The following is a 26474-nucleotide window of genomic DNA, read 5'->3' as shown; positions in this document are numbered from 1 at the left end:
TTAAAAAAATAAATCTCTCTCTCTCTCTCTCATGTTATCCATCCTAGACCCATCTTCTTACCCTTCTTCTTCTTCTTCCTTTAGAACACTCAAGAACATCTTCGCCACCACCACCGTTCGATCACCGTCTGCCGCAACTACAATCCACCACCTCCATATCCACCTAAATCATATCAGATGAACACACATACATACACAATATCAAATGAACAGACACATGAGATCGATTTTTCCTCCTGGTGAACTTAAACCAAACTTTCCAGATCCGATTAAATCAAACAAAATTTCCAAAATTTCTAGATCTCATGAACTCGAACCAAAATTTTTAAAGCTACAATTCAAACTTTAGATCTATCAGATTGGTAAACCCCTACCATCTGTCTTTCTTACTGATTCATACACATACATACAAAGATGAACAAAATGAATATCTAGAAACCATATGAAGATTAGAAAATTCTACACAAACATACATATAAATCCCAAATTTAATTGGTAATTTCTCACCCACTTTTCCACCGATGAAGAAAGGAGGCTACAGACCGCCACCTTCGCAACCCCTCCCTTCTACGCCTCCCTCTGGTCGTGTAGAACCACTAAACACTCATCATTTCACCCACTACTCTGCTGACCCCCTTAATCGATGGTAACAACCCCGTCAAAGGCTTAACAGACGAGAAGAAACTCACATCCTAACCCTTAAAAATAAAAACCCTAGCCGCCAAGAAACCCTAACTTTAAAGTTTGCAGCAGCTCAAATCAAGTTTCTTTTGGGTTTAAAGTTATCCCACTGGATACCTACATCTGGATCTGTGGGTGGTGACAGGTGGTCAGAGACAACAACATTGATGGGTGCTGAAAGGAATATCACCGGTGGTGGTGGGGACTGCCCACCACAACAACGACGACGAGTAATGGTAGCACATCAGCTCTGTTGCTTCCGTCTTCCCAATACAGCGGTGATCGAAAAGAAAAGAAGGAGCAAGGATTGGGTTTTGTTTGGGGTTGCTCAGATCAATAGAAAAGAAAAAAAGATAGGGTGAGGCTAGAAAGGTTCTATGGTGGGCGGAGATGTAGCGGTTCACGGTGGAGTTTGATGGTCGAATGGAGGCTAGCAGGTGGTGCAGTGGCTATCTCCATATTGCTGGAGGTAGCACAACCCCTTCTTGTTCGTTGAAATCGAGAACGAAAGAAAGAAATGGGTATATGACCCGGAGAGAGAGAGAGAGAAAGAGTGAGTGAGTGAGATTTTTTTTAATTAGTTAAATAAATAAATAAGTATTTAGATTTAAAAAAAATGAAAGAAATGAAAAATAAATAACATAAGGTTATTACAGTCATTCCACTATTCAGGGGGACCAAAAACGCAATGAAACTAGCTCAAAAGAACCATCAATCCAAAAAAGTCGTGGTTTGGACTAAAACCCCAAAAAAATGCATACCATAGGGAACATTTTTGCAATTTTGTCTTATAGTTATTAAAATGATGAGGTGACAATAAATTTGAGTCATAACATATGTTTACCATTAAAGATGGTACTAGCTTAAAGATAAGTGTAACATCCGAAAAACACAACCAATTTAAAATTTTCAAAGCAACCCTATTTTCATTAAAATGTTCACAAAAAGTTTTTCAATATAATTCATTTAAGTATTCCCAGAATCACGTTGTTACAAAATCATGAGGAACGGTACGATCGCGCCTTCGCCTTGCCACAGTCTCCTGAAGAACCTGAAAAACATTAAACCACAACTGTAAGCCCGAAAGCTTAGTGAGATACCCCCAAAATACCAACCACGCATACGCCTTTCCAGGCCGTGACCTTCCGGTCCAAAACATATAAATCATACATAACAAAACAGATCATAGAACAATCATGCATATCGGGTCTATCGTGACTGGTCCGCCTTATCAGGCCTTCAGTCCGTCGGATCCATCCTCCGGGTCTAGTCATGTCCTCTGAGTCTACAGTGGGGTTGGTCCGCCCGCATTGGGCCTTCAACCCACCTGGTCCACTCTCCGAGTCTACAGTGTGACTGGTCCGCCCGCATCGGGCCTTCAGTCATCCTGGTCCACTCTCCGAGCCTCGGCACGTCTGGTCCGCCCTCGTGGGCCTACAGCCTATCCGGACCGCTCGCTGGGCCTTCGGAACAACCGGTCCGCCCTGGGTATCTTGGCCTACAGCACAAAGCAGGACCCGCCTCAACCCATCTCTAATCCAAACAACCATGTGCACAAAACATACAGTCATATAACAATCATAATCAACAAACCGAGTAAACAGATCACATAGCATATCATTACCCTAACCGGGCTACCGCCCTATTCGATCACTAGCATGGCATTACTCAACATATCGAGAACTGACCTTTGCAAGGTCCCCTAGCATGTACCATCCTAACTACCAGGATGCAGACACAACCAGCACTAACATGATAAACGTAACTGAATCTCAATACAATAAAGGGCCGGCCTTGGTGCCTTAGACCCTGTTGATATAGTGAGGATAACTCACCTCGAACTGACGGCTGAAAAGATAAGATCCCGCTGCTCCGAACTCTGACACAACTCCTCCACTGAACATCAAACAATAACCCAATAAACTCCCATGATTACCAAAATACCCCTGGAAGACAACTGGTCAAATCCTTGGTCAAAGACAAGGTCAAAGTCAACCCCTGACTGACCCTACTCGCCGAGTCAACCCTATGACTCGCCGAGTCCCCATACTCAGAACTTCGCTTAACCCGCGACCTAACTCGCCGAGTCACCCCAAGACTCGCCGAGTTCAACGACTCTGAGTCCACTCGCCCTTGACTCACCGATTCCTTATGATTCCCTTCCTACACGTCGAGTATCCCCTTTTTACTCGACGAGTTCCTCCTGGAAGAATCGTGGGGCCACCCCGACTCAACTCGCCGAGTCTGAAGAACGACTCGACGAGTCCCAGTTAATCTTCAAGCCACTCGCCGAGTCTGAAGAACAACTCGGCGAGTCCATGCCATGCAGACGAGCAACTGCTTCCTGAATTACGTATGGTCCCGAGATATACAATAATGGGACTTTCTGGACTTCTAACATCTTATTACTGGGGTATAAACGTCTGGGTAATAACATAATAACCCATCTAATCACTAAGTGGGTTTCATAAACCCTAGATTCGTATACACATCAAATTAACAGAAATGGTCCGAGTGTTACCTGAAAACGCACTCTCTGTGTCCCCCAAACCTCAGGACTCGATCCTCCTTGATATTCCTTTGGCTAAATTCTTCTTCTTCTTGCCTAACAAATTCTTCCAAGTTCCAATAGCTTTCTCCCTTGCTCTAGACGTCCACAACGATTAGGGTTCTTCTCAATCGACCAAAAAGACGGACAATGACGGCCTAAGGGGCGTTATATACGATCCAAAACCGAACGGTTAGGGTTTCTGTTGAACAGCGTCGACTCGCCGAGTCCATATCTGGACTCGTCGAGTCCAGTCGCGAACCCGCGACCAAGTCTGCGATCCTACTCGGCGAGTCTAGGCTCCAACTCGCCGAGTCCCCTCTTAAATCACCCCCAAAAACATAATTATATCAATATCTGAAATTCCGGGCTGTTACAATAAGGATATATAAGACATTAGGTTTCCACTATAATAAAGAGTTTCAAATGAGTAAGAAGACCAACTTATTAAAAGCTACATAAGCTAATAAGTTGTTATAATTTTTACCTAATAAACACTAAAATTTGTTTAGTATTAGTGTAAAACTGGTATAAGCTAATTAATAAACAACTTAAATAAGTAATCTTGAATGGTCCCTTAAATATTATAAAGGGGAAATGACACAAATGTCCTACGGACTTTCCAGGATTGGTCCATTTAATCCATAAACTATTTTTTTGGCTTCATACGGAAACATAATTGTTTTTGTCGGGCCGATTACGTCATTTTTAAAGTTTTGAAGGGGTAAGTCGGTCATATTTTTTCCATGTCGTTTATTTTGCTACATGTTAAACATATTATCATCTTCTTGCTTACTGCTTCAGCCATAAGGAAACCCTATCCAGCTACCGATGCCACCACTTTTTTGCCTACAAACATCCCCTCATTCCTCCTCTTTGGTAACTACTATGTTGATCTTTTCCCTCCTTAAGCATGTTCACTCTTCTGTCTATTACCTTCATTCACCCCCAAAATTTAGGTTTTCGCTTTCTGGATTTTCTTCATGATAAAGGTGATGGTGACCTAGAAATTGAGCTTCAAGATTTCCAAAAATCAAAGTTTAGATAGAAGTATTCCTTGCTATGTTTTGGAATCATCATCCTCATCAACAACAATAATCTCTCATGATCTCAAGATTTCTAAAGTCTCCAAATGCTTTTCTCGATGACACCAACAACTAACTCCCTAATATCACTATAAGACCAACTACAACCTTACCACTAAAAATTACATTATTTTTGTGTAAAACTAACACCAAAATTCATTTTAACTTCAACCACACACTAAAAAATTACACTAAAACATATTTTAATATTATAAAATATAAAACAATAATTATAAAAACTAAAAAGCAATTAAAATAACCATTTTGAAAGGAACAAGTGATTTGGTGTTATGAATAGTGGCCTTTATATATAGAGGCCATATTTCTTCCCACAAAAATAAAGGCCACTTTTAGCGGTTGATTAGAGCATTTTTGACCTCTATAACACAAAAATAGAGGTACATTGGAGATTATCTAAGGTAGAACAAATTGTAATACCCACTTTCACCATTCTTAATTACTTGACTTTGATGATTGTAATTTCTTTCCCCCTTTCTTATTTTTGCTAGCCTAGATCCTAGGTAACCCAATTCAGTGCTAACATATGCTCATAACCAATAGGAATAAGTGTTAATGAGTGTTCTTAACATGTGCTCTTCACTCGTAGTTAATTTTTTTGTGTGTTTGAACTATAGGGATCAATTTAATTTATATATGTGTGTGTTTGAAATGCATGGATCAATTTTCAGAAGAAGAGCTTGTGATGACTCCAATCTATAGTGAGTTCTATCTGGAGCCCCATTTATTATTTATCACTCATTTTAGTCATAAGTTTTCACGGGTTTTGATCAAATTGTATTTGGTGGAGTCGATGAGTGTGTTGATGGTGCCGAATACGGTGGTAAGAGATCTTTCTATTTGAAACAACTTCTGCAGACAGGATCGCACCAAGAGCCAAAATAAATGGATCTTGAAACTGGTTAAATGATTATGTATTTGTATGAAGGATTGAAATGAGTTTCGAAGTTATTGTGTTTCATTTTGTTGCATGTTCAAAAATGATTTGAAGGTGTGCAGTTGAATTGAAGCATATGATGACTTTCGAAGTAGTCAACCAACGAAAAATAAAGACCAAGTTTGAATGTTGAATTGGATGATATGACAATCAAACCGGTTAAAACAAGTCTAATGGACTAAATAAACAGGTTACTTACAAGTTCGTTTCCTAAAAAATCCATATAAATAGTTTAAGGACTAAATTAACTAACTCTAAAAAGTTCGTAAGACATTTGTATCATTTCCTCATATTTGTTGTTTGGATAAAATGATGTGGTTTATGTTTTCTTTATAAAGCTTATGATACAGAAGAGAGAGTAGAAGCTTTTTATTTCTATTCTAGATAGCTATAAAGGTTTATATAATGTCATATATAGGGGATGTTAAATTTGATAGGTATGACCAAATTTGAAAATTTTGAAATTGATATTAAAATATTAGAATTAAGCTATTAAATAAAGTTGAATTTCATAAATTAATGAAAATAATTTTGTCATTAAAATAAATCAAGTAAATTAAGGATAAGGACTGAAATTGTAAAAAAATCTTAAATTGGAGGTCCGAATGGTAGAATTTAACAACTTGTCATAAGCTCTCACCTGCCCATACTGGTACACAAATCATTTAATAGACTGCACATCTTTTTTTTTTTGATGCGGTCCCTTCTATAAACCGACTTATTAAATATCTACAATATCAAAAAATAAGAGAATCACACTATAAAATAGTTTTGTTAGTGCGGTCTACTAAAATTGCACCATTAAATCATTTTCTGATGCGGTTTCCCAAAATCTCACCAAAAAACAATTACAACCTCACAAAAAATAATTCGCACTAAAAAATATTGAACCACACCAAAAAATAATTCGCACAAAAAAACATTGAACTGCACCATTAATCTTTCCTCTAAAAATTTTATTCAAAATTTTCGTTTTGTAAGAGATCCCTCCAAATTTCGTTCAAAATTTTCATTCAATCTTCACTCTTTTATAAAGCTTTGGAGATGCAATCCTCTTCTCATAGTTATAGATATGTCGATTCCATGCTTGAAAACACAAGTGAGGTATGTTTGTTATTTATCTTCTTTTTCATTAATGACATTTGCGACTCAATTTTTCTCTTATTAATTGTAAATGGATATCCTATTTTAAGTATTAATGATGTTTTCTTGTTCTGAATCTCTGCAGATGCTTCTTCTTCCGTGGTATATCTTAGAGAAAGGATCCAAAGACTTATGATGTTGCTTTAGTGACTTTCAATCGGTGTGTATGAAGCTAGTTTTTGCAGAGTGAGTTTTAAGATGTTGTCGAAAAAGAAATTGAAAACAACGTCGATGAAATGTGATTTCCCAATAACAGATTTTTAATTGGTAGAGAAAAAAAAATTACGGAGATTGAAACCACTCTTTTTGGAGAAACTAAAATCAAAGAAGGAACAAGTGAAACCTCTAATGGACATGCAGTCGAGGAAAACAAATTTGATGTAATCATAAGTAGAAAGTTCAAAAACCATATTAAGATATTACGATTGAACCATTGATTGAAAAACATTCACCGAAAAATACCTTAATACAAGAAAATGAAGCTTTATAAGTAGCATAGTGTGCATCAATGGCGAACCTGTTAATTAGTGCGGTTTTAACTAGCTATTTTTTGGTGCGGTTTTGGCTATTTTTTGATGTGGTTTTAGAACCGTACCATTAAATAGTGGTATATTTTAATGCGATATTTTTTTGGTACGGTTTAATACTGACCAATTAAACCTTTTAACCGCATCAACAAATATTTTATATACTAGTGCTAACACTTTACAGTCTTATATCATATGCCCGTAATTCCTAAGCGATCAAAAATTATGTTCTTTTTAGAACAGGCAAATGCCTTGTTTATTTTTTTTTCAATTTTTTTATACAGACTTTGCTAGGAGTTGGCTTAACATTAATCTTTTTATTAATCTGAAGATTGTTATAGTTAGGTGAAAACTTTAGGTGGCTAGTTTTTAGTTATCATGCATTTCGAATCTTTCCTATTATCTTAATATCGAACTTTTCCAATTTATTAGAACTTTTAACAATTTAAAAATAAATTCATCTATATGATATTATACTTGTTATATCTAAAACATATGTGTTAAAGCAATGAAGAGTATTATACGTTTATTAAATCGAAGCTAAAGCTTCAAAGTAAAAGCAACACGAAAAATTTCAGTCAAAAAACTATAATTATTCATAATTCATTTCCAAAACTTCAAGGGTTGTTTTTGACTTTCTTGTATTTTTATGATCGCTACTTTTCAGTTACTCCAAGTTCCAATTTTCTACACTCAATCTTCAAGGCACGAAAGCAACAGAAAAAGTAGTTACTTCAAACATGGCATATCACCATCACTCCATCACTATATAATAATACACCCCCACACCTCACTCCACTTCAACCCAAAATTTAGCTTTCGGAACAAGAAATCATACAAGATTTGCTTCCAATGGAGTCGCTCAAGAACCCTAGAAAACTACATGTATGTACTAGTACTACATTCCTTATTTTCTAACGCTTCTTGAATGTTTTTTTTTTCTCGATTCATTAGGGCTTTCTTTTGAAAAATCCCAAATTCATAGCATCGTTTTGAATAGCTCTTTGATGAATTTGCAGGTAGTGAACGTAGTTTTGATTCTCGTTTTGGCATTCTTCAGTGCCAAAAGTGTTTATGGAAGGAATTATCAACATCGTCTAAAAAATCGTCATCATCACCATCATATGAGAGGCTATTTTCCATACTCTGCCGTACGTTGCAGAGCTCATACTGCTTCATTGACTGATTTCGGAGGTGTTGGTGATGGTAAAACCTCAAACACGAAAGCGTTTCAGACAGCCATTGATCATCTCGCTCAATACGGATCCCACGGCGGTGGTTCACTCCTTTATGTTCCTCCGGGAAAATACCTGACCGGAAGTTTCAATCTCACCAGTCATTTCACTCTCTTTCTTCATCGAAATGCCGTTCTTCTCGCTACTCAGGTTTCACAAACTTCATATTCGTCATCATAATTACGTCAATTTGATCATTAACCATTTCTCAATTCAATCTTGCAAGAATGCGTTATTGATTTCTTCAATTTTAGGACGAGAACGAGTGGCCGGTGATTGAACCCTTGCCTTCGTATGGTCGAGGTCGTGATACCGACGGTGGAAGATACATTAGTCTGATCTTCGGCACTAATCTCACCGATGTTATAATCACTGGTATATTATCATCAATCTCATTATAAATATATCAAAACTGTGTTTAATTAATCTTCAGATTGATTAACAAATTGAGTTTCATCTTGAAGGAAACAACGGGACGATTGATGGTCAAGGACAATCATGGTGGGATAAATTTCGCAAAGGCCAGCTGAAAATAACTCGCCCCTACCTAATCGAACTCATGTTCTCAAAAAACATTCAAATATCAAATCTTACTTTGATCAATTCTCCCTCTTGGAATGTTCATCCCATTTACAGCAGCAACATCATCATTCAAGGAATTACGATTCTTGCACCAACTAGATCCCCCAATACCGACGGAATCAACCCAGGTAATAACCAATTCCATTCCGGTGACTGATTCCATTCCGATGTCTGATTCCATTCCAATGACTAAATATACAAACCTCTTTTTCTTTCAGATTCTTGCATAAACACCCGAATCGAGGATTGCTACATTGTTTCCGGAGATGATTGTATAGCCGTGAAAAGCGGTTGGGATCAGTACGGAATTGCATTCGCGATGCCGACCCGTCAACTCGTGATCCGACGGCTCACATGCATCTCACCAACCAGCGCAGTCATTGCGCTGGGTAGTGAGATGTCAGGGGGAATCCAAGATGTCAGAGCCGAAGACATCTTGGCGATTGATTCGGAATCAGGCGTCCGGATCAAAACAGCTGTCGGTAGAGGCGCATACGTAAAAGACATATATGTAAGAAGATTCACCATGAAAACAATGAAATGGGTATTCTGGATGACTGGTAACTACGGGTCCCATCCTGATGACAAGTGGGACCGGTATGCAATACCAATTATCCAGAATATAAACTACCGGGACATGGTGGCCGAAAATGTCACCATGGCTGGTAGGTTGGAAGGGATCACTGGTGATCCCTTTACTGGCATTTGTATATCGAATGTGACAATCGGAATGGCGAATGTTCCCAAGAAATATATTTGGAATTGCACGAATGTCGAGGGGATATCGAGCGGCGTGACACCTCAGCCTTGTGGAGCGTTGCCGGTTCAAGGGGAAAAAGTGTGTGATTTCCCAAAAGAAAAGTTGCCGATTGAATTTGTTAAACTTCATTCATGTTTCTACAGAGCAAATTACATGTGAAATGGACACTTTTTTCGTACTCCTATTATAATGAAGTTCATAGTGTATTGAAAATTGAAGGTGTTGTGTTTGTGCATTAGAAGTTGTACTCTGTCCATAAGGGATTGTACATTGGGATGAAGATCACTGAATCACGCTTATATGATCATTACACGTTTGCCTATGGTTTAGATCTTTATAGGACGACTTTATAGTAGGCATAATATAATATAATGATTTTTTTTATATCATGTGAATTTCGCGTGGTGCTTAATATAATGTTTTATACTAATATTTATTGATTCTTATTTAGACACTTAGGATTCTTTATAAGAACCAAAAAGCCCAGTAAAAAGCCCAAAATACAAGGCTGTTGCTGCTGTGGCCCGTGGAATGTGGATGATGTTTTTTATTTCACTATAAAGCCCAAAAGGCCCAGGAAAAGCCCATATATAGCATGATATCGTTCAAGCATTTCATTTTCCACACATTTCATGTGCTCAACGGGGTCCTCACTCCTCAAGTTATGATGTGTTGTATTCGTTTCGTTCCATTTGGGTAAATCTTTTAGACACATATTACTTCCACCGATTGCATCATAAGATATGTTCACAACAAACAAAACAACTCAACTGTTAAAAGACTAGATTTCAAAGGCCAAAGCTATCGTAAAAACTTGAACATTTAAAAATGTGGGGTTATGATGACCAAGGGTTTACGAGTTGATTCGTTTGGGAGAACGCCGCTCCGTAGGAAGGTGAAGGTTGAGAACCTTTCAATATCAGAATGATATGATGGATTTTGTTTTTCAAAAAAATGGAATATGAAATAAAAAACGTTATTGGACAAGTTAAAAGGACAATACATATTTGAAAGACGAAACCACGAAATATGAGAGTCTGGATCATTAAAAATGGAAACCGAGAACTGGAGACCAGAAAGTATCTTATTAGGTATTTCGAAACCAAAAGAAATCACTCCAATTTATATATTAAGATGTGATTTAATGTTTTTTTTCTATAAATACGTCTTTGGTGATTTTTTTTAAACGTACAACTTTATTTTTATTTTTATTTACAATGTATGCATCATTTAGCCACTAAGTGATTTCTTTTTTTCGAAAATTACACTACATAAAACTTTTAGAACTATTAAATCCTTTATTTGGTTTAAAACTCAAAATTTAATGTTATGATATAACTATTCAAATTTTGATTTAGAAGAAAAAAAAATTTAATTAGTAAAGGGGGTGTTTGAGATTGCTTTTGAACACCAAAAGTCCATTTTGTAGAACTTTTTCTTTGCAAAATAAACTATTTAAAATGTGTTTGGACTAAGACGTTTGGTGTAACTTTTATATGTAAAGTCATAAAAAATCATAAAAAGTCGGGTTTTTGTGACTTTTTGAAACACCTTTTTTCTCTATTATCCAAATATCTTTTGGCTTTTTGAAAAAATTAAAAGTTAAAAGTCATTCTAAAAGTAATGTCAGACACCCTCAAAATATCATTTCGACTGTTTGCTACTTTGCTTTTTTAAAACTCCAGATGATTATTTTGAGAAAAAAAAGCAAACTTGTCGTTAAACCAATAAAAATTACTTAAACTGAAAACGACAAAATTGCAAAATGGTCTCTGTCGAAAAAATGTCACTTTGTTCCAAAATGTTTTGGATTTGTACCATCCGTTCAAAACTTTGATTTTATTGTAAGTATGTTTCCAACTTTTTTTTTTTTAATATTTTTTTAAATGATGAGTTTGCCCTTTGTATTTTAATTTTCTACTACTTTTATTTAATTTAACTCTCTCTCTCTCTCTCTCTCTCTCTCTCTCTCTCCCTCTCTCTCTCTCTTTCTTTCTCTCTCTCTCTCTCTCTCTCTCTCTCTCTCTCTCTCTCTCGGACCACCAATGGGCGGACGTAGGAATAAGTAGTGGTAGGTGCACAAAAAAAATTCCGATCAAATATAACAAAAAAAGTTACGAGTGCATTAAACATAACAAATTTCTCTAGATAAACTTCGTGAAGGGCAAATTGTTCTTTTTATGGGTAGGTTCCTGGTCTCGTGGAGCTTGTTTCCGTTTTGGTTGTGGTCATACAAAGTTTTCAAGGCTTATTACCAAAATTTCATTCCAAATTAATGCATTTTTATAATTCAATTGTTTAGAACAATATATATTATACAAATATCAACTAATAAATGCATTTGTAAAAGTTCGATACATTTTGCTTGACAAAACAAACGAATCAATTCAAAATGTAAAATGAGACATGAATTGAGTTAACCTAAATTTTAATAATTATGAAGAGAAGCAATTGTTTAGTTTGAAACATATGTAATGCATCTATACACATATGTGTGTAATGTGTATGAAACCTTACATATAAAACATATTAAAATTACGTAGTTTCAATCCATGAATATATTGACAATTAACGTTTTTTAAACATAAAACTATTCTCACAAAATTTATCATATTATTGTATTATTGTTTTATTATTTTTTTTCTTTTTGATGTAAAAGCTATTACCTTGAAAAGAAATTAAATAGAAAATTATGAAAGGTCATGGGTTACAAAGAATTTGTATGTAGCTCTAACATATCCAATTGTGTGTAAAAATATATATTAAATACGAAGAAGATTGAAATGATTTTGAGTTCATGGGAGCATATGTTTGCTCATAAAAAAAACGATTTTTTATTAAATTGTTGTCAAGTTAATGAAAAAGCAAACCATTAAGATATGAATTTTAAACGACAAAGAAAGTAATTTAATTGAGTTTTACTGAAAACGGCTTAAGTTTAACGAGCTATATTCACTAAGCCCCTTTTTGTTGGCTAGATATTTTTGGGGGCTAATAACAAATTATACATAAAAGTAGAAGTAAATGTAAAAATAAATAAATAAAATTTGTCGTGGGCAGGGAAAAGTGAATGTAAGAATAAATAAGAAAAAAACTTGTTGTTTTGGGAAGGAATCAAACTCAGCCATTTCCCAAATAAGAACTTTAATCCGCGCCTTTGACTAACCTAACCATCCTAACTTTTGATAATATGTATGAATTGCAATAATAATAAACTCATTTCTTTATAGGTGCATAATAATAAAAAAAAACTTTTTTTTTTTACATTAATACGAAAAAATCTAGTAGTTGCCGGTGCAACCCTGTGCACCATTATAGATCCGCCCCTGGGACCACCTCTACCAGCCAGACCACCATCCCATGTTGGTCCCCCCATCGGAGATGTTCCTACCCAATCACAACCCACTACTAGGATCTGTTCGTCGACAGTGGAGAAAACCCGTCGAATTTGTTCATTGAGCGATTATCCATGGAAGCTAATTGGATTTGTCCTCGTTGGTCGTCAATTCAATGTTTTTAAACCGACCACCGACGAAGGAGAGCACACTGTTTCCAAATCTATTTGTGGTCATTGTTTCTTAGTGTTTGAAGATATGAACTCCGACAAACAAACACCCTAGATTTGAACTCCGAAGAACAAACACCCAACCGTCACCTGCTTCTTTCTATAGGTGATGGTGGTGTCGAACTACCTATAGAAAACATGTTTGAGCCCTGCGATGGCAACAAACAGATTGTCTGAGTCGAAGAAGAAGGACGACTCCGATGGTTTCTTATGTTGAAGGGTTTTCAGACCCGGCTAGACAACGATGACGAAGGTGGCTTAGATCTACGTTGTTGGAGTTGGTTTGGGTGGTCTGGCATCGTGGACTGTTCCATTTTCTTTTTTCTTCTCCAACAATGTCGGCGCCGGATAATGCTAGGATTCCAACGAGAGGTGGTAGTCCAATGACCGTGGTGCTTCGACATGCGATGGTTGTCCAAAACGAGAGAGAGAGAGAGAGAGAAAGAGAAATAGAGAGTGAGATATATATATATATATATATATATATATATATATATATATATATATATATACATATATATATATATATATATATATATATATATATATATATGTACATGGACAAGTGATTTTGCTTTTGGGTTTACTGATTTTTTGATAAATCTGGTTTTGTTGAACAAAATCTCAATTTACTTGGGTTATGTGACATCCCCAAAATCTCGGCCAGAAAAGACCGATTTTCATTTATGCTTTTAAATATTTTCAGAGTAAATCCTTTTGATTTGAAAGAGTTGCGGAATTTGTTCCCAAAACAAAACATGATAAAATAATATTTATCAAAGCATTTCATCAAGAGATGCATTTCATTATATAATCAAAACTCGGGATGTCATGTTCCGATACAGACCATAAAGCATAAACGATAAACATTACAAGTCATTCAACAAATATATACATATACAGACTTGTAAACAAAACAACAAGATGATCCATCCATCTTACGCCCTTGTGCCACTTCCTGTAATACAAATAAAACTGAGTGGGTCAGGCTTGGGAGCCTGGTGAGCATATAGGGTTTTCAACCCACAATAAATAAGTTATATTTAATTTCACCAACCAATCACTATCCCGATTACCCATTCCCATTATCCTCACTTTACGTCCCTAAAACAACTATCTCAAGGGACCTAATCTAGGATTTTCATCGGGACGGACATCACTGCGAAGGGGTTTCCTCAACAATAGATATCCTAAAGGCAACCATGAGGGGGATAGAGTACACCGGTGAACACATCGTTCACAACACCTACAGGTTATGAACCTGCTAGCGTTCCACTGGACTGTCTAGAAAGAGTCCGTGGTCGTTATCCATACTCCGCTGAATAACTAGATCAACAACAACAACAACATCGAGGCCTCTCATCTGTTTATTACACACCAACTATCTACCCATGTTCTACCCAACATATTAGTAGATAAAATATATATTTTCATACGTAGTTTAAAGAAAACCTGTATAGCATGCTTTAATCAACACATATGTCACATAACAGATGAGGCACACACACATAACACATATCTCATAAAGAAATAAGCAGATCTATAAGATAGAAGAGAGTGAATACTCATTCACACATAACACAACCAAATATATACACATAGCACGTATTTTTATATAAAATACTTCGTATTATTGTATTAGAAGAAATAACTACACACTCACTTGATCAGAAGACGATCCGACAGCAGATCTGGAAGATCTCCTCGAAAATCGAACTTCTCGCGGGCAGAGCTTCGACTCGGGAACCGCGCTTCTCGGGATCTTCGGGATCTCGGGACTTGCCTCGGGGCTAGAGTATGATACCGGGGCTTCGGGGTAGCTTCGGCATGAAAAACGATGCAAAAGACTAGAGAGAAGAGAAGAAAATGAACAAGAAATGAGGCTGCCTTCGGATCCTTTATATAGAGGCTGGAACCTCGGAGTACGCGGGGCGTACTGCGTTACGCGGGGCGTACTGCCCAAAACGTCATTGCTTACGTATCCGAAGTGCTCGAGTGCGAGTGTCGACATCCCTCGGAGTACGCAGGGCGTACTCGAGTACGCGGGGCGTACCTCGGATCAGATCGGTGACTCCTTCGGATAATGCTTCCGAATTTTGATTTATATTTAAATACAAAATGATTAATAAACTTCGGAAATTCATAACTTCTTCATACGAACTCCGTTTTCGACGTTCTTTATATCCACGGAAAGGTGAGACCATGCTCTACGACTTTCGTTTAGACTCCGTCGGCTAATTTTGACTTTATTTTTATTAATTATTTTTAATAGGCCGCGACAGAAACTTTCGTTATAAATTCATAACTTCTTCGTTTGCCGTCCGTTCTCGCCTAACTTTTTATCGCTTCGATACCAACAACGAGATCTTCGATTCTCATTTAGATTGCTTCGGCTAAAAACTGCTCGATCTCAAATCGAGTATTTCGGGCTGCACACCGCTAAGCCGGAACTTCGATAAATCATAACTTCCTCATACGAAGTCAGATTTGGGCGTTCTATATATATTCGGAAACCTCGTTTCAACTACTACAACATAGATCAAAGATATTAAGTTTATTTTACACTTAAATTTTGACGCTTATTTTTATTCTTAATTAATCAAACCACATAATTAAGCAATTAAGCACAAAACACATAATACTCAAATAATACAATCTTATTATTTCAAAACGGGTTACAAAGGTTAACCTAGACTATTATATTGCTAATAACGGCAAGCCCGGAAACACAGGCGTTACAATTCTCTCCACCTTAGAATGATTCCGTCCCCGGAATCACACATCAACAAACAAATGCGGATAGCGACTCAACATGTCACTCTCCATCTCCCAGGTGAGATTCGGCCCATTCGTGTGTTTCCATCGGACAAGCACTAACCCAACCATCTTGCGTCGCAATTTCTTAGTCTTTCGGTCAACAATTGCCTCTGGTTCTTCAATCAACCTTTTGTTCTCATCAATTCTCAATTCAGAAATTGGAATTATGTCGGGAACTTCTCCCGTGAACTTCCTCAAATAACACACATGAAAAGTGTTATGAATTCCATTCAGTTCTTCTGGTAGTTCGAGCTTGTAAGCTTGGTTCCCAATCCTCTGAAGAACTTTAAACGGTCCAATAAACCTTGGACTTAACTTTCCCCTTTTACCAAATCTTATAAGTCCCTTCCACGGCGAGACTTTAAGCAAAACCGAATCTCCAACTTCAAAAGTCATCGGTCTTCGCTTTTTGTCAGCATAGCTCTTTTGACGATCCTGAGCCGCTAACATTCTTTCCCTAATTATTTTCAACTTTTCAGCAGTTTGATGAACCAACTCCGGTCCCATAAACTGCTTTTCCCCAGCCTCAAGCCAACAAGACGGCGTACGACACTTCTGTCCATACAAAGCTTGGTAAGGTGCCATCTTAATGCTCGAGTGGAAACTATTATTATAGGAAAATTCTACCAACGGTAAATGTTCATCCCAATTACCTACGAATTCCAGAGTACATGCTCTCAGCATATCTTCAAGTGTTTGTATCGTTCGTTCGCTCTGACCATCAGTCTGCGGATGGTAAGCTGTACTTAAACACAACTTGGTACCCAATTCCTCTTGTAGACTTTTCCAAAACCTCGATGTGAAACGGCTATCACGATCCGACACAATCGTTAACGGAACACCGTGAAGCCTCACAATTTCCTTCACGTAAGAATTCGCAAGCTTATCCATAGACCATTTCTCCCTGGCCGCTATGAAATGCGCACTCTTAGTGAATCGATCAACGACCACCCAAATCATGTCGTGACCATTCTTTGTTCTGGGCAGTTTAGTGACAAAATCCATAGCAATGTCTTCCCACTTACCCATAGGCACAGGCAAAGGTTCTAAACTCCCGTACGGTTTCTGATGTTGTGTCTTGACTCTCGCACAAGTCACACACTCGGCCACATACTTTGCAACATCAAGCTTCATCGTCGGCCACCAGTAGTAGGGTTTCAGGTCCCTATACATTTTAGTGCTACCCGGATGAATCGAGTACATGGTCTTGTGAGCTTCTTCCATCAGAAGATCTCTAACTCCTCCTGTCTTAGGTATCCAAATCCGATCTTGGAACACCTTCAGTCCATGACTGTTTACACCGAACACCAACGTTTTACCCAAACGTTCCTCCTTTCTGTCATTCTTCTCAGAAGCTTCGCTCTGAGCTTTCTTTATACTTTCCAAAATAGTTGAGACAACTTCAATTCTCAACGCTCTTGGCCTTTTCCTTTCGGGATTGACTTTCCGACTGAGAGCATCAGCAACAACATTAGCTTTACCGGGGTGGTAAAGTATCTCGCAGTCATAGTCTTTAAGTAATTCTAGCCAGCGTCGTTGCCTCATATTCAATTCTTTCTGATTAAAGAGGTATTGGAGACTCTTATGATCAGTGAAAAGTTTGCACTTCGTGCCATAGAGGTAATGCCTCCATATTTTCAGAGCGAAAACTACCGCTGCCAACTCCAAATCATGAGTCGGGTAGTTCTTTTCGTGCTCTTTCAGCTGTCGAGACGCATATGCTATCACCTTTTCTCTTTGGGTCAAAACACAACCCAAACCAACACCAGACGCATCGCTATAGACAGCGAAGTCTTCAACTCCATCGGGTAGAGAAAGTATCGGTGCCTCGCATAGCTTCTTCTTTAGCTTCTCAAATGCTTCCTGATGCTTCTCACCCCAAGCATAAGTAGCTCCTTTGTGGGTCAAAGCTGACAATGGACTAGCGATCGAAGAAAAGCCTTGGATAAACCTTCGGTAATATCCGGCTAATCCTAAAAAGCTTCGAATCTCCGTGGGACTTTTCGGTTGTTCCCACTTCATCACAGCTTCGATCTTCGCTGGATCAACCATTATCCCTTCTTGGTTGACCACGTGACCCAAGAATCGGACTTCACGAATCCAAAAATCACATTTGGAGAACTTAGCATACAGCTTCTCCTTCTTCAAGACTTCTAACACTTCTCGCAAGTGTCTGCCATGCCCCTCCTGGCTTTTCGAGTAAATCAGAATGTCGTCTATGAACACTATCACAGATTTATCAAGGAACGGGTTACAAACCCTATTCATCAAATCCATGAACGCTGCTGGAGCATTGGTTAGTCCAAACGACATAACCAAGAACTCGTAGTGTCCATATCTAGTTCTGAATGCAGTCTTCTCGATATCTTGCTCTCTTACTTTTAGCTGATGATATCCTGACCTAAGATCGATCTTCGAGAAATAACTCGAACCTTGCAATTGATCAAACAGGTCATCAATCCTCGGCAACGGATATCTATTCTTTATTGTTGCCTTGTTCAGCTCTCTGTAATCGATGCACATTCTCATACTTCCATCTTTCTTCTTTACAAATAACACCGGAGCTCCCCAGGGCGATGAACTAGGTCTAATGAAACCGTTGTCCAATAACTCCTGAAGTTGCATCATTAGCTCCTTCATCTCCGTCGGTGCTAATCGATAAGGTGCTTTTGCAATTGGCGTCGTTCCTGGCAACAAGTCAATACGGAATTCCACTTGTCTATCAGGCGGTAATCCAGGAAGATCTTCGGGAAATACTTCCGGATAATCACACACAACTGGAATATTCTGCATCACCTTCTTTTCCTTCTTAGCATCAATCACGAATGCTAAAAACGATGTACACCCCTTGGTCAAACATTTTCTGGCTTTCATCAATGAAATGATTCCAGAATTCACTCTGCGTTTATCTCCATACACCATAAACGAATCTTTCCCAGGCGGGTTTACTTTGACTATTTTCTTCTTGCATAAAATTTCGGCGTCGTTGGCGCTAAGCCAATCCATTCCCAATACGATGTCGAAACCATTAAGTTCGATAGGCAATAATTCCTCGTGGAACTTATTCCCATTCAGATCAATTAAGATGTTTTTCATGCGATAGCTAACAGGTACAAACTTGCCACTAGCAACTTCGACTAATAAAGCATTATCTAGTCTAACAACAGGCAAAGCTAGCTTTCTACCAAATTCATGCGATATAAAGGAGTAGTTGGCTCCAGAATCAAATAAAATTTGGGCAGGCAATTCGTTAACGAGAAAGGTACCTGAAGCGACATCAGCTTCATCTTTAGCAGCTTCCAGTGTCATCTGGAATGCTCTCGCCTTTGGCTTTGGCGGAATGCTGGGTCTGGCTGCCTCCTTCTTCTTCGGGCAGTCTCTCGACATATGACCCTCCTCACCACAACCATAGCAAACTTTCTTTGTGAGGGTACACTCATTGGCATAGTGCCCTGGCTTTCCACACTTGTAGCATGTGTTCGCCACCTCACATCTTCCATGATGCTTCTTCTTACATTTGTCGCACCATTTCGCTTCACCTCCACCTCCCCTCGAACCAGACTTCGAGAACTTGTTTTTCTTGTTGGACCCTGAAGTTCCATCGAACTTCCTCTTTTCTCCAACATCTATTCTTTCCAGACCCTTTTCCTTCTGCTGGGCCTCCACATTCTTAGCTGCACGAACAGCCGTTTTCAGAGTGGTTGCCATTTTGACTGTCGGACCAAAGTCAGCAGGCAGTCCGTTAGCAAACCTCTCAATCTTGGAGAGTTCCGTTGGCACTAGGTACGGAAACAACTTCATCTTCTCAGTAAATGCAGTAGCATAGTCATCTATGCTCATCTTCCCCTTCTTTAAGTTTTGAAACTCATTGTTCAGATCAATCAGATCTATCTCCGAACAATACTGCACCCTTAACTGTTCCAAGAACTCCTCCCATGACATTTTCAGGGCTTCTCCTCGTGGCATAGTATCTGCCAACAACTTCCACCAACTCAAGACTCCAGTCTTCAGTTGTCTAACCGCAAATACGGTCTTCTGTTTGTTGCTACAGTTGCAACTTTCAAATACCATCTCCATTTCGGAGATCCAATCCATTATCTCAACAGGCTTTGGGCTCCCAGAAAGACTTGGCGGTTTGGCGCCCAAGAAATTCTTGTACATACGCCCATCCTTGTTGTTTCTCCTTTCTGGATCGTTCCTTCGTTCCTCTTGAGTCCCAACTTGACTCACCATGCGACTATTGTTCCCTTCCTCCGATTGCTCGGGAATCAATTCAGGTTCCTCAATAGGTATGACAGGTTCATCCCTATTATTATGCAACATTTGTCGCATCTCCTCCCTTTGTTCGGCTAGCATAGCCCGAATCATGGATTGCACCGCAGCCATTGTTATTGGTTCTGGTGCTGCTGCTACAACAGGTATTTGCTCAATCACTGGCGGTTGATTCCTGTTTTCATCTGCGTTTCCAACGCCACTCCTTGTTCTCACCATTTTGATCTACACACCGAATAATTTCACCTTATTACTCCAAACGATTACATGCTAGTTCTAATATCGTATACATACGCTTAGAATCCTAAACACATAAACCTTCAGATCCGGTTGGCAACAAACCGTAGATCCGAACAAATAATATCATATATGGCAACATATAACATTTAGCACATAAAAGCATTTTAGGCAACTTTCCTAAAATAAACTAGTGCTCGTGTCTAAAATCCAACAGACACACATCTCAAAATTCCACTTAGCATTCTAAGTTTAAGTCTAGAAATCCTACAAATTCCTAGTTCGCTTAAACTAATGCTCTGATACCAACTGTGACATCCCCAAAATCTCGGCCAGAAAAGACCGATTTTCATTTATGCTTTTAAATATTTTCAGAGTAAATCCTTTTGATTTGAAAGAGTTGCGGAATTTGTTCCCAAAACAAAACATGATAAAATAATATTTATCAAAGCATTTCATCAAGAGATGCATTTCATTATATAATCAAAACTCGGGATGTCATGTTCCGATACAGACCATAAAGCATAAACGATAAACATTACAAGTCATTCAACAAATATATACATATACAGACTTGTAAACAAAACAACAAGATGATCCATCCATCTTACGCCCTTGTGCCACTTCCTGTAATACAAATAAAACTGAGTGGGTCAGGCTTGGGAGCCTGGTGAGCATATAGGGTTTTCAACCCACAATAAATAAGTTATATTTAATTTCACCAACCAATCACTATCCCGATTACCCATTCCCATTATCCTCACTTTACGTCCCTAAAACAACTATCTCAAGGGACCTAATCTAGGATTTTCATCGGGACGGACATCACTGCGAAGGGGTTTCCTCAACAATAGATATCCTAAAGGCAACCATGAGGGGGATAGAGTACACCGGTGAACACATCGTTCACAACACCTACAGGTTATGAACCTGCTAGCGTTCCACTGGACTGTCTAGAAAGAGTCCGTGGTCGTTATCCATACTCCGCTGAATAACTAGATCAACAACAACAACAACATCGAGGCCTCTCATCTGTTTATTACACACCAACTATCTACCCATGTTCTACCCAACATATTAGTAGATAAAATATATATTTTCATACGTAGTTTAAAGAAAACCTGTATAGCATGCTTTAATCAACACATATGTCACATAACAGATGAGGCACACACACATAACACATATCTCATAAAGAAATAAGCAGATCTATAAGATAGAAGAGAGTGAATACTCATTCACACATAACACAACCAAATATATACACATAGCACGTATTTTTATATAAAATACTTCGTATTATTGTATTAGAAGAAATAACTACACACTCACTTGATCAGAAGACGATCCGACAGCAGATCTGGAAGATCTCCTCGAAAATCGAACTTCTCGCGGGCAGAGCTTCGACTCGGGAACCGCGCTTCTCGGGATCTTCGGGATCTCGGGACTTGCCTCGGGGCTAGAGTATGATACCGGGGCTTCGGGGTAGCTTCGGCATGAAAAACGATGCAAAAGACTAGAGAGAAGAGAAGAAAATGAACAAGAAATGAGGCTGCCTTCGGATCCTTTATATAGAGGCTGGAACCTCGGAGTACGCGGGGCGTACTGCGTTACGCGGGGCGTACTGCCCAAAACGTCATTGCTTACGTATCCGAAGTGCTCGAGTGCGAGTGTCGACATCCCTCGGAGTACGCAGGGCATACTCGAGTACGCGGGGCGTACCTCGGATCAGATCGGTGACTCCTTCGGATAATGCTTCCGAATTTTGATTTATATTTAAATACAAAATGATTAATAAACTTCGGAAATTCATAACTTCTTCATACGAACTCCGTTTTCGACGTTCTTTATATCCACGGAAAGGTGAGACCATGCTCTACGACTTTCGTTTAGACTCCGTCGGCTAATTTTGACTTTATTTTTATTAATTATTTTTAATAGGCCGCGACAGAAACTTTCGTTATAAATTCATAACTTCTTCGTTTGCCGTCCATTCTCGCCTAACTTTTTATCGCTTCGATACCAACAACGAGATCTTCGATTCTCATTTAGATTGCTTCGGCTAAAAACTGCTCGATCTCAAATCGAGTATTTCGGGCTGCACACCGCTAAGCCGGAACTTCGATAAATCATAACTTCCTCATACGAAGTCAGATTTGGGCGTTCTATATATATTCGGAAACCTCGTTTCAACTACTACAACATAGATCAAAGATATTAAGTTTATTTTACACTTAAATTTTGACGCTTATTTTTATTCTTAATTAATCAAACCACATAATTAAGCAATTAAGCACAAAACACATAATACTCAAATAATACAATCTTATTATTTCAAAACGGGTTACAAAGGTTAACCTAGACTATTATATTGCTAATAACGGCAAGCCCGGAAACACAGGCGTTACAGGTTAATTCAACCATGTTTGATTTCCTGATAAATTTGGCAAAAAGGAAGCTTTTGTGTTTCATATAGGAACCGTAAATCCATGTATATGCTCACAGTCAAGCCTTCAGCTCCAACTATCTCCATTACCTTATCCACCTTCTTATGCATTTTATGCTCTTGGTTTCTGCGCTCCTAATTACCTACGAAAAATTCCATGGTTTATATCATCCGTTTGTGCAGAGGATTACCAAAAAGAAAAAAATTGTTTGCCATTAGGTTTAGTGATTTTTCTAGTATATTGTTGGTATATTCTGTCAATACACCAATGGCATCTATAAAATGAAACACCAAGTAATTCAGAATGCCAAGACATACAACAAAAGTATAAGACCAACTTTGTTTTCGATAAATATTGTCTTCAAACTTAGCAAAACAAAAGAGTCCAAACCACATGAGAAGCTAAATGTCATGGTCTTATTAGATTTGTTTTTATGAAAATTTAATTTAAGTTTGTGGTTTGCCATTTTTAAACGCATAAGATTATTAGCAACAAAGAAATTCGAAAAAGCATACATAATCTCCTCTTTCAACAATCCTTAAAACTTGTGAATTAAAGGCTTCTTGATGGTAGCTGATATACGTTTGCCATGAAATTATCACAAAAAAATGGCTTAAAAACTATAAAAAAGCAAACGAAACAGAAAGAATATATCCATTACAACCATTTATACAATATCAATATTGTTTAATCCTAACGACATCAAGTAAACATGCTGCTTCCATAAATGAACAACACGTCCCTTGAACTTCAAACTATGCGTCGATATCAATATTTAAATAACTAATCAACTAATATGTTGAACCCATAACAAACATTACAACATTTCTAAAAACTATATCTAGCAACAATTATACCAACAATTAACACACCTCGTGCCTCATCCATACAGAAAATAAACATTAACATCAGCTCTTGCAATTGAACAACCCAATCAGTTACAATATAGTTTTAAGTAAACTGGAATACATATGAATACCTCAAAATGACACCCATAAGAACTCATCACCGCATGCCAACAAAGAGTTTCTCCTAATCGATTGATACGTTGGAAAACGACCGTTTACTAAAAGTTGTTTTTTCTCAAATAACGATGTAATAGGCATGACACATGGCCTTGAAATATGGAGCTTTCGACAACTCAACAAAAGTCTACTTCAGTTATATAAGATTAATCACTTTTTGAACCACCACCACCATTACTACCTCCACTCCCAACCGATCCTACCATTGCCACCTTCTTCACCTCTACCAACGCCACCTCTTCCACCACCACCTCCTCCACCAACGACCATAATCATATATGATTAATCACATTTTAAATAGACATATATGTATTATCATTTATGATTAGAGATATATGTATAAGCATGTACAATCATATATGATTCACTATTGTTGGAAAATATTTATATGTGATTGTCACTTGAAATAAGTCGAGTCTATGTCTATATATCTCTAACAAACATTATCAGAATGTTTCAGGTTAGAAAGATCCTGAAGATTCAACAAGTGTTTGAAGAGTCAGATGTTAGAGCACTTGAAGTTGACATGGAGAAATTTGAATTAACTTGGAGCACTTGTTGAACATGGAGCACTTGAAGCTTACATGGTGCACTTTTCTAAAAGAAAGTTGGAGTATCATGATCTCAGATGGCACATCGAGATCATATGTGGAACATCAATACGCTAATGGATCAACATGAATACTTGATGGCTCATCTTAAGTCAATGGATCAACATGATCATGTTGATGGCTCAACAAGATTGCACATGACACATCATGTATAATGATGGCACGTTCAAATTCTCAATGACACATCCGGTTCATCAATAATCCATCATGAACACGTGGTTGTACATCTTTAAGTTCAAGATACATTCCAACATTAAAGAAACAACTCAACTTGATCAATGACACTTCTGGAAGTTGATAACATTCTAGAAGACAATGAAACAACATGATGCTTATGATGCTCATCATATATTTAGTATTGATCAAGAAGGCTCAAGAGAAATGTAGACTCAAAAGTTGGATGGAACCCTAACAGAATACTAACGAAATTGGAATATTCCATCCATTCTTCGTTAAGTTGGGCAAAGATGTCAACTGATGACTAAGTCATGATGATGTGTCAACACCGGATTGGTCAAGCCATGTCATGGGCTTTTCCAAAGCCTATAAATAGGCCCCTTAGGTTCCATTATAAAGTCGCTCATCCTTGTTCATTTATGGTCATTTGTTTTTTAGACTAGTTTTCAGAGATCCATTGTTTACTGTTCAAACACTTGTAACTGAATCTTTATGAATATGAGAGACTTTTGAATTATTGATCTTGAACATACAAAAACGTTTTTATCATTAACTTGGTTGATTCACAACTCTTTATTTTCTGCATTATTTGCCACTTGACGATTCTGAAACTCTGTTCAAGCCTAGGTTTACTGATTTTCTCATTTCTTCAGTTGGTATCAGAGCAACTTATTTTTTCATCACTTTTTCAGTTGGTATCAGAGCAACTGAATTTTTCATCACTTTTTCAGTTGGTATCAGAGATTGTGTGATCGACATTGAGTTATTATTTCGGTCGGATTATCCTCATTTTATTTTTTTTCATTCTAACTATCTCTGTGTTATTTTTTTTTCTTCCGACTATTTCTATGTTTTTTTTGCATAGACTATCTATGTGTTATTTTTTTATTTGGACTATACTTGTGTTATCTGATTGAACAAAAAAATAATACAAAGAGAATCCGAAAATACAAATAGGCAATCATAAATGAATATAGACAAACATATATATGAAAATAAAAGAATATATACCGAAAAAAAATAAAAAACCATCCATAAATAAATAAATATAAACATTCAAATGAAAAACAATCCATCTGAACAAGTGGTTAAAATATTAAATAGATGTTGCTAGAACAAGTTAGAAAAATTATAAATTGGCCATCATTAAAAATGTAAATTTAAAGTAATAAAATATATGTTAATGAAAAATAATTTTGATTGAAAATGAATTTGAATTTATAGTAATACTAAAAGTGAAAAATTATTAACATATATTTTTTAAGATTATTAGCATATATTTTTATACGCATATTTTAAATAAAGTTGTTGAAATTTAAAAGAATATAAAATATAAGAATGTATCTATACTAATAAATAAAACTTATTTTCTGTCACATGTCATGTCCTCATTAATTTGGACACATGGCATTTTAATAGATTCTTAGAATTTATTTAATTCCACATTTAATTTTCTGATTTGTTTACATATCACAACTTATTTCGGTTACAATATTGAGAGAAGTAAATATTTCCTTGAAAAAGAATTGATATATTTATAATGTAATAAATGTCATAATTAATGAGAGCTCTAAAATTGATATTGATATTAAATTTAATGTTTAAATATTGATATTAAAATTTTATTTTTAATAAACTCATGTAGTACACGGGTTTCACACATAGTTTAAAATATAAAGATGTGTTTTGTAACTTACATCTAATCTACGGAAATAAAATGAAAAACAAATGTAAAATTAATTGAAATTATGAAATAGACAAATATGGGGATTGATTGTGCACTATTCAAATTAATATAACGTTTATA

General features: G+C 37.2%; 1 protein-coding gene across 1 annotated transcript; it reads left to right on the top strand.

Annotated features, from left to right (window-relative positions):
- Positions 1 to 7669: 7669 nt before the first annotated feature.
- On the top strand, positions 7670 to 9823 carry LOC111921866 (probable polygalacturonase). Its single transcript, XM_023917441.3, has 5 exons — positions 7670 to 7824; positions 7959 to 8324; positions 8429 to 8549; positions 8639 to 8884; positions 8975 to 9823. The coding sequence occupies exons 1-5, from the start codon at positions 7792 to 7794 to the stop codon at positions 9673 to 9675; spliced, it is 1467 nt and encodes a 488-aa protein (XP_023773209.1). The 5' UTR covers positions 7670 to 7791; the 3' UTR covers positions 9676 to 9823.
- The last annotated feature ends 16651 nt before the right edge of the window (positions 9824 to 26474 follow it).

This window comes from Lactuca sativa, chromosome 6 (genome assembly GCF_002870075.4).
Source record: "Lactuca sativa cultivar Salinas chromosome 6, Lsat_Salinas_v11, whole genome shotgun sequence".
Taxonomy (NCBI): Eukaryota; Viridiplantae; Streptophyta; class Magnoliopsida; order Asterales; family Asteraceae; genus Lactuca; species Lactuca sativa.
This window is presented reverse-complemented; position numbering and strand designations above follow the sequence as displayed.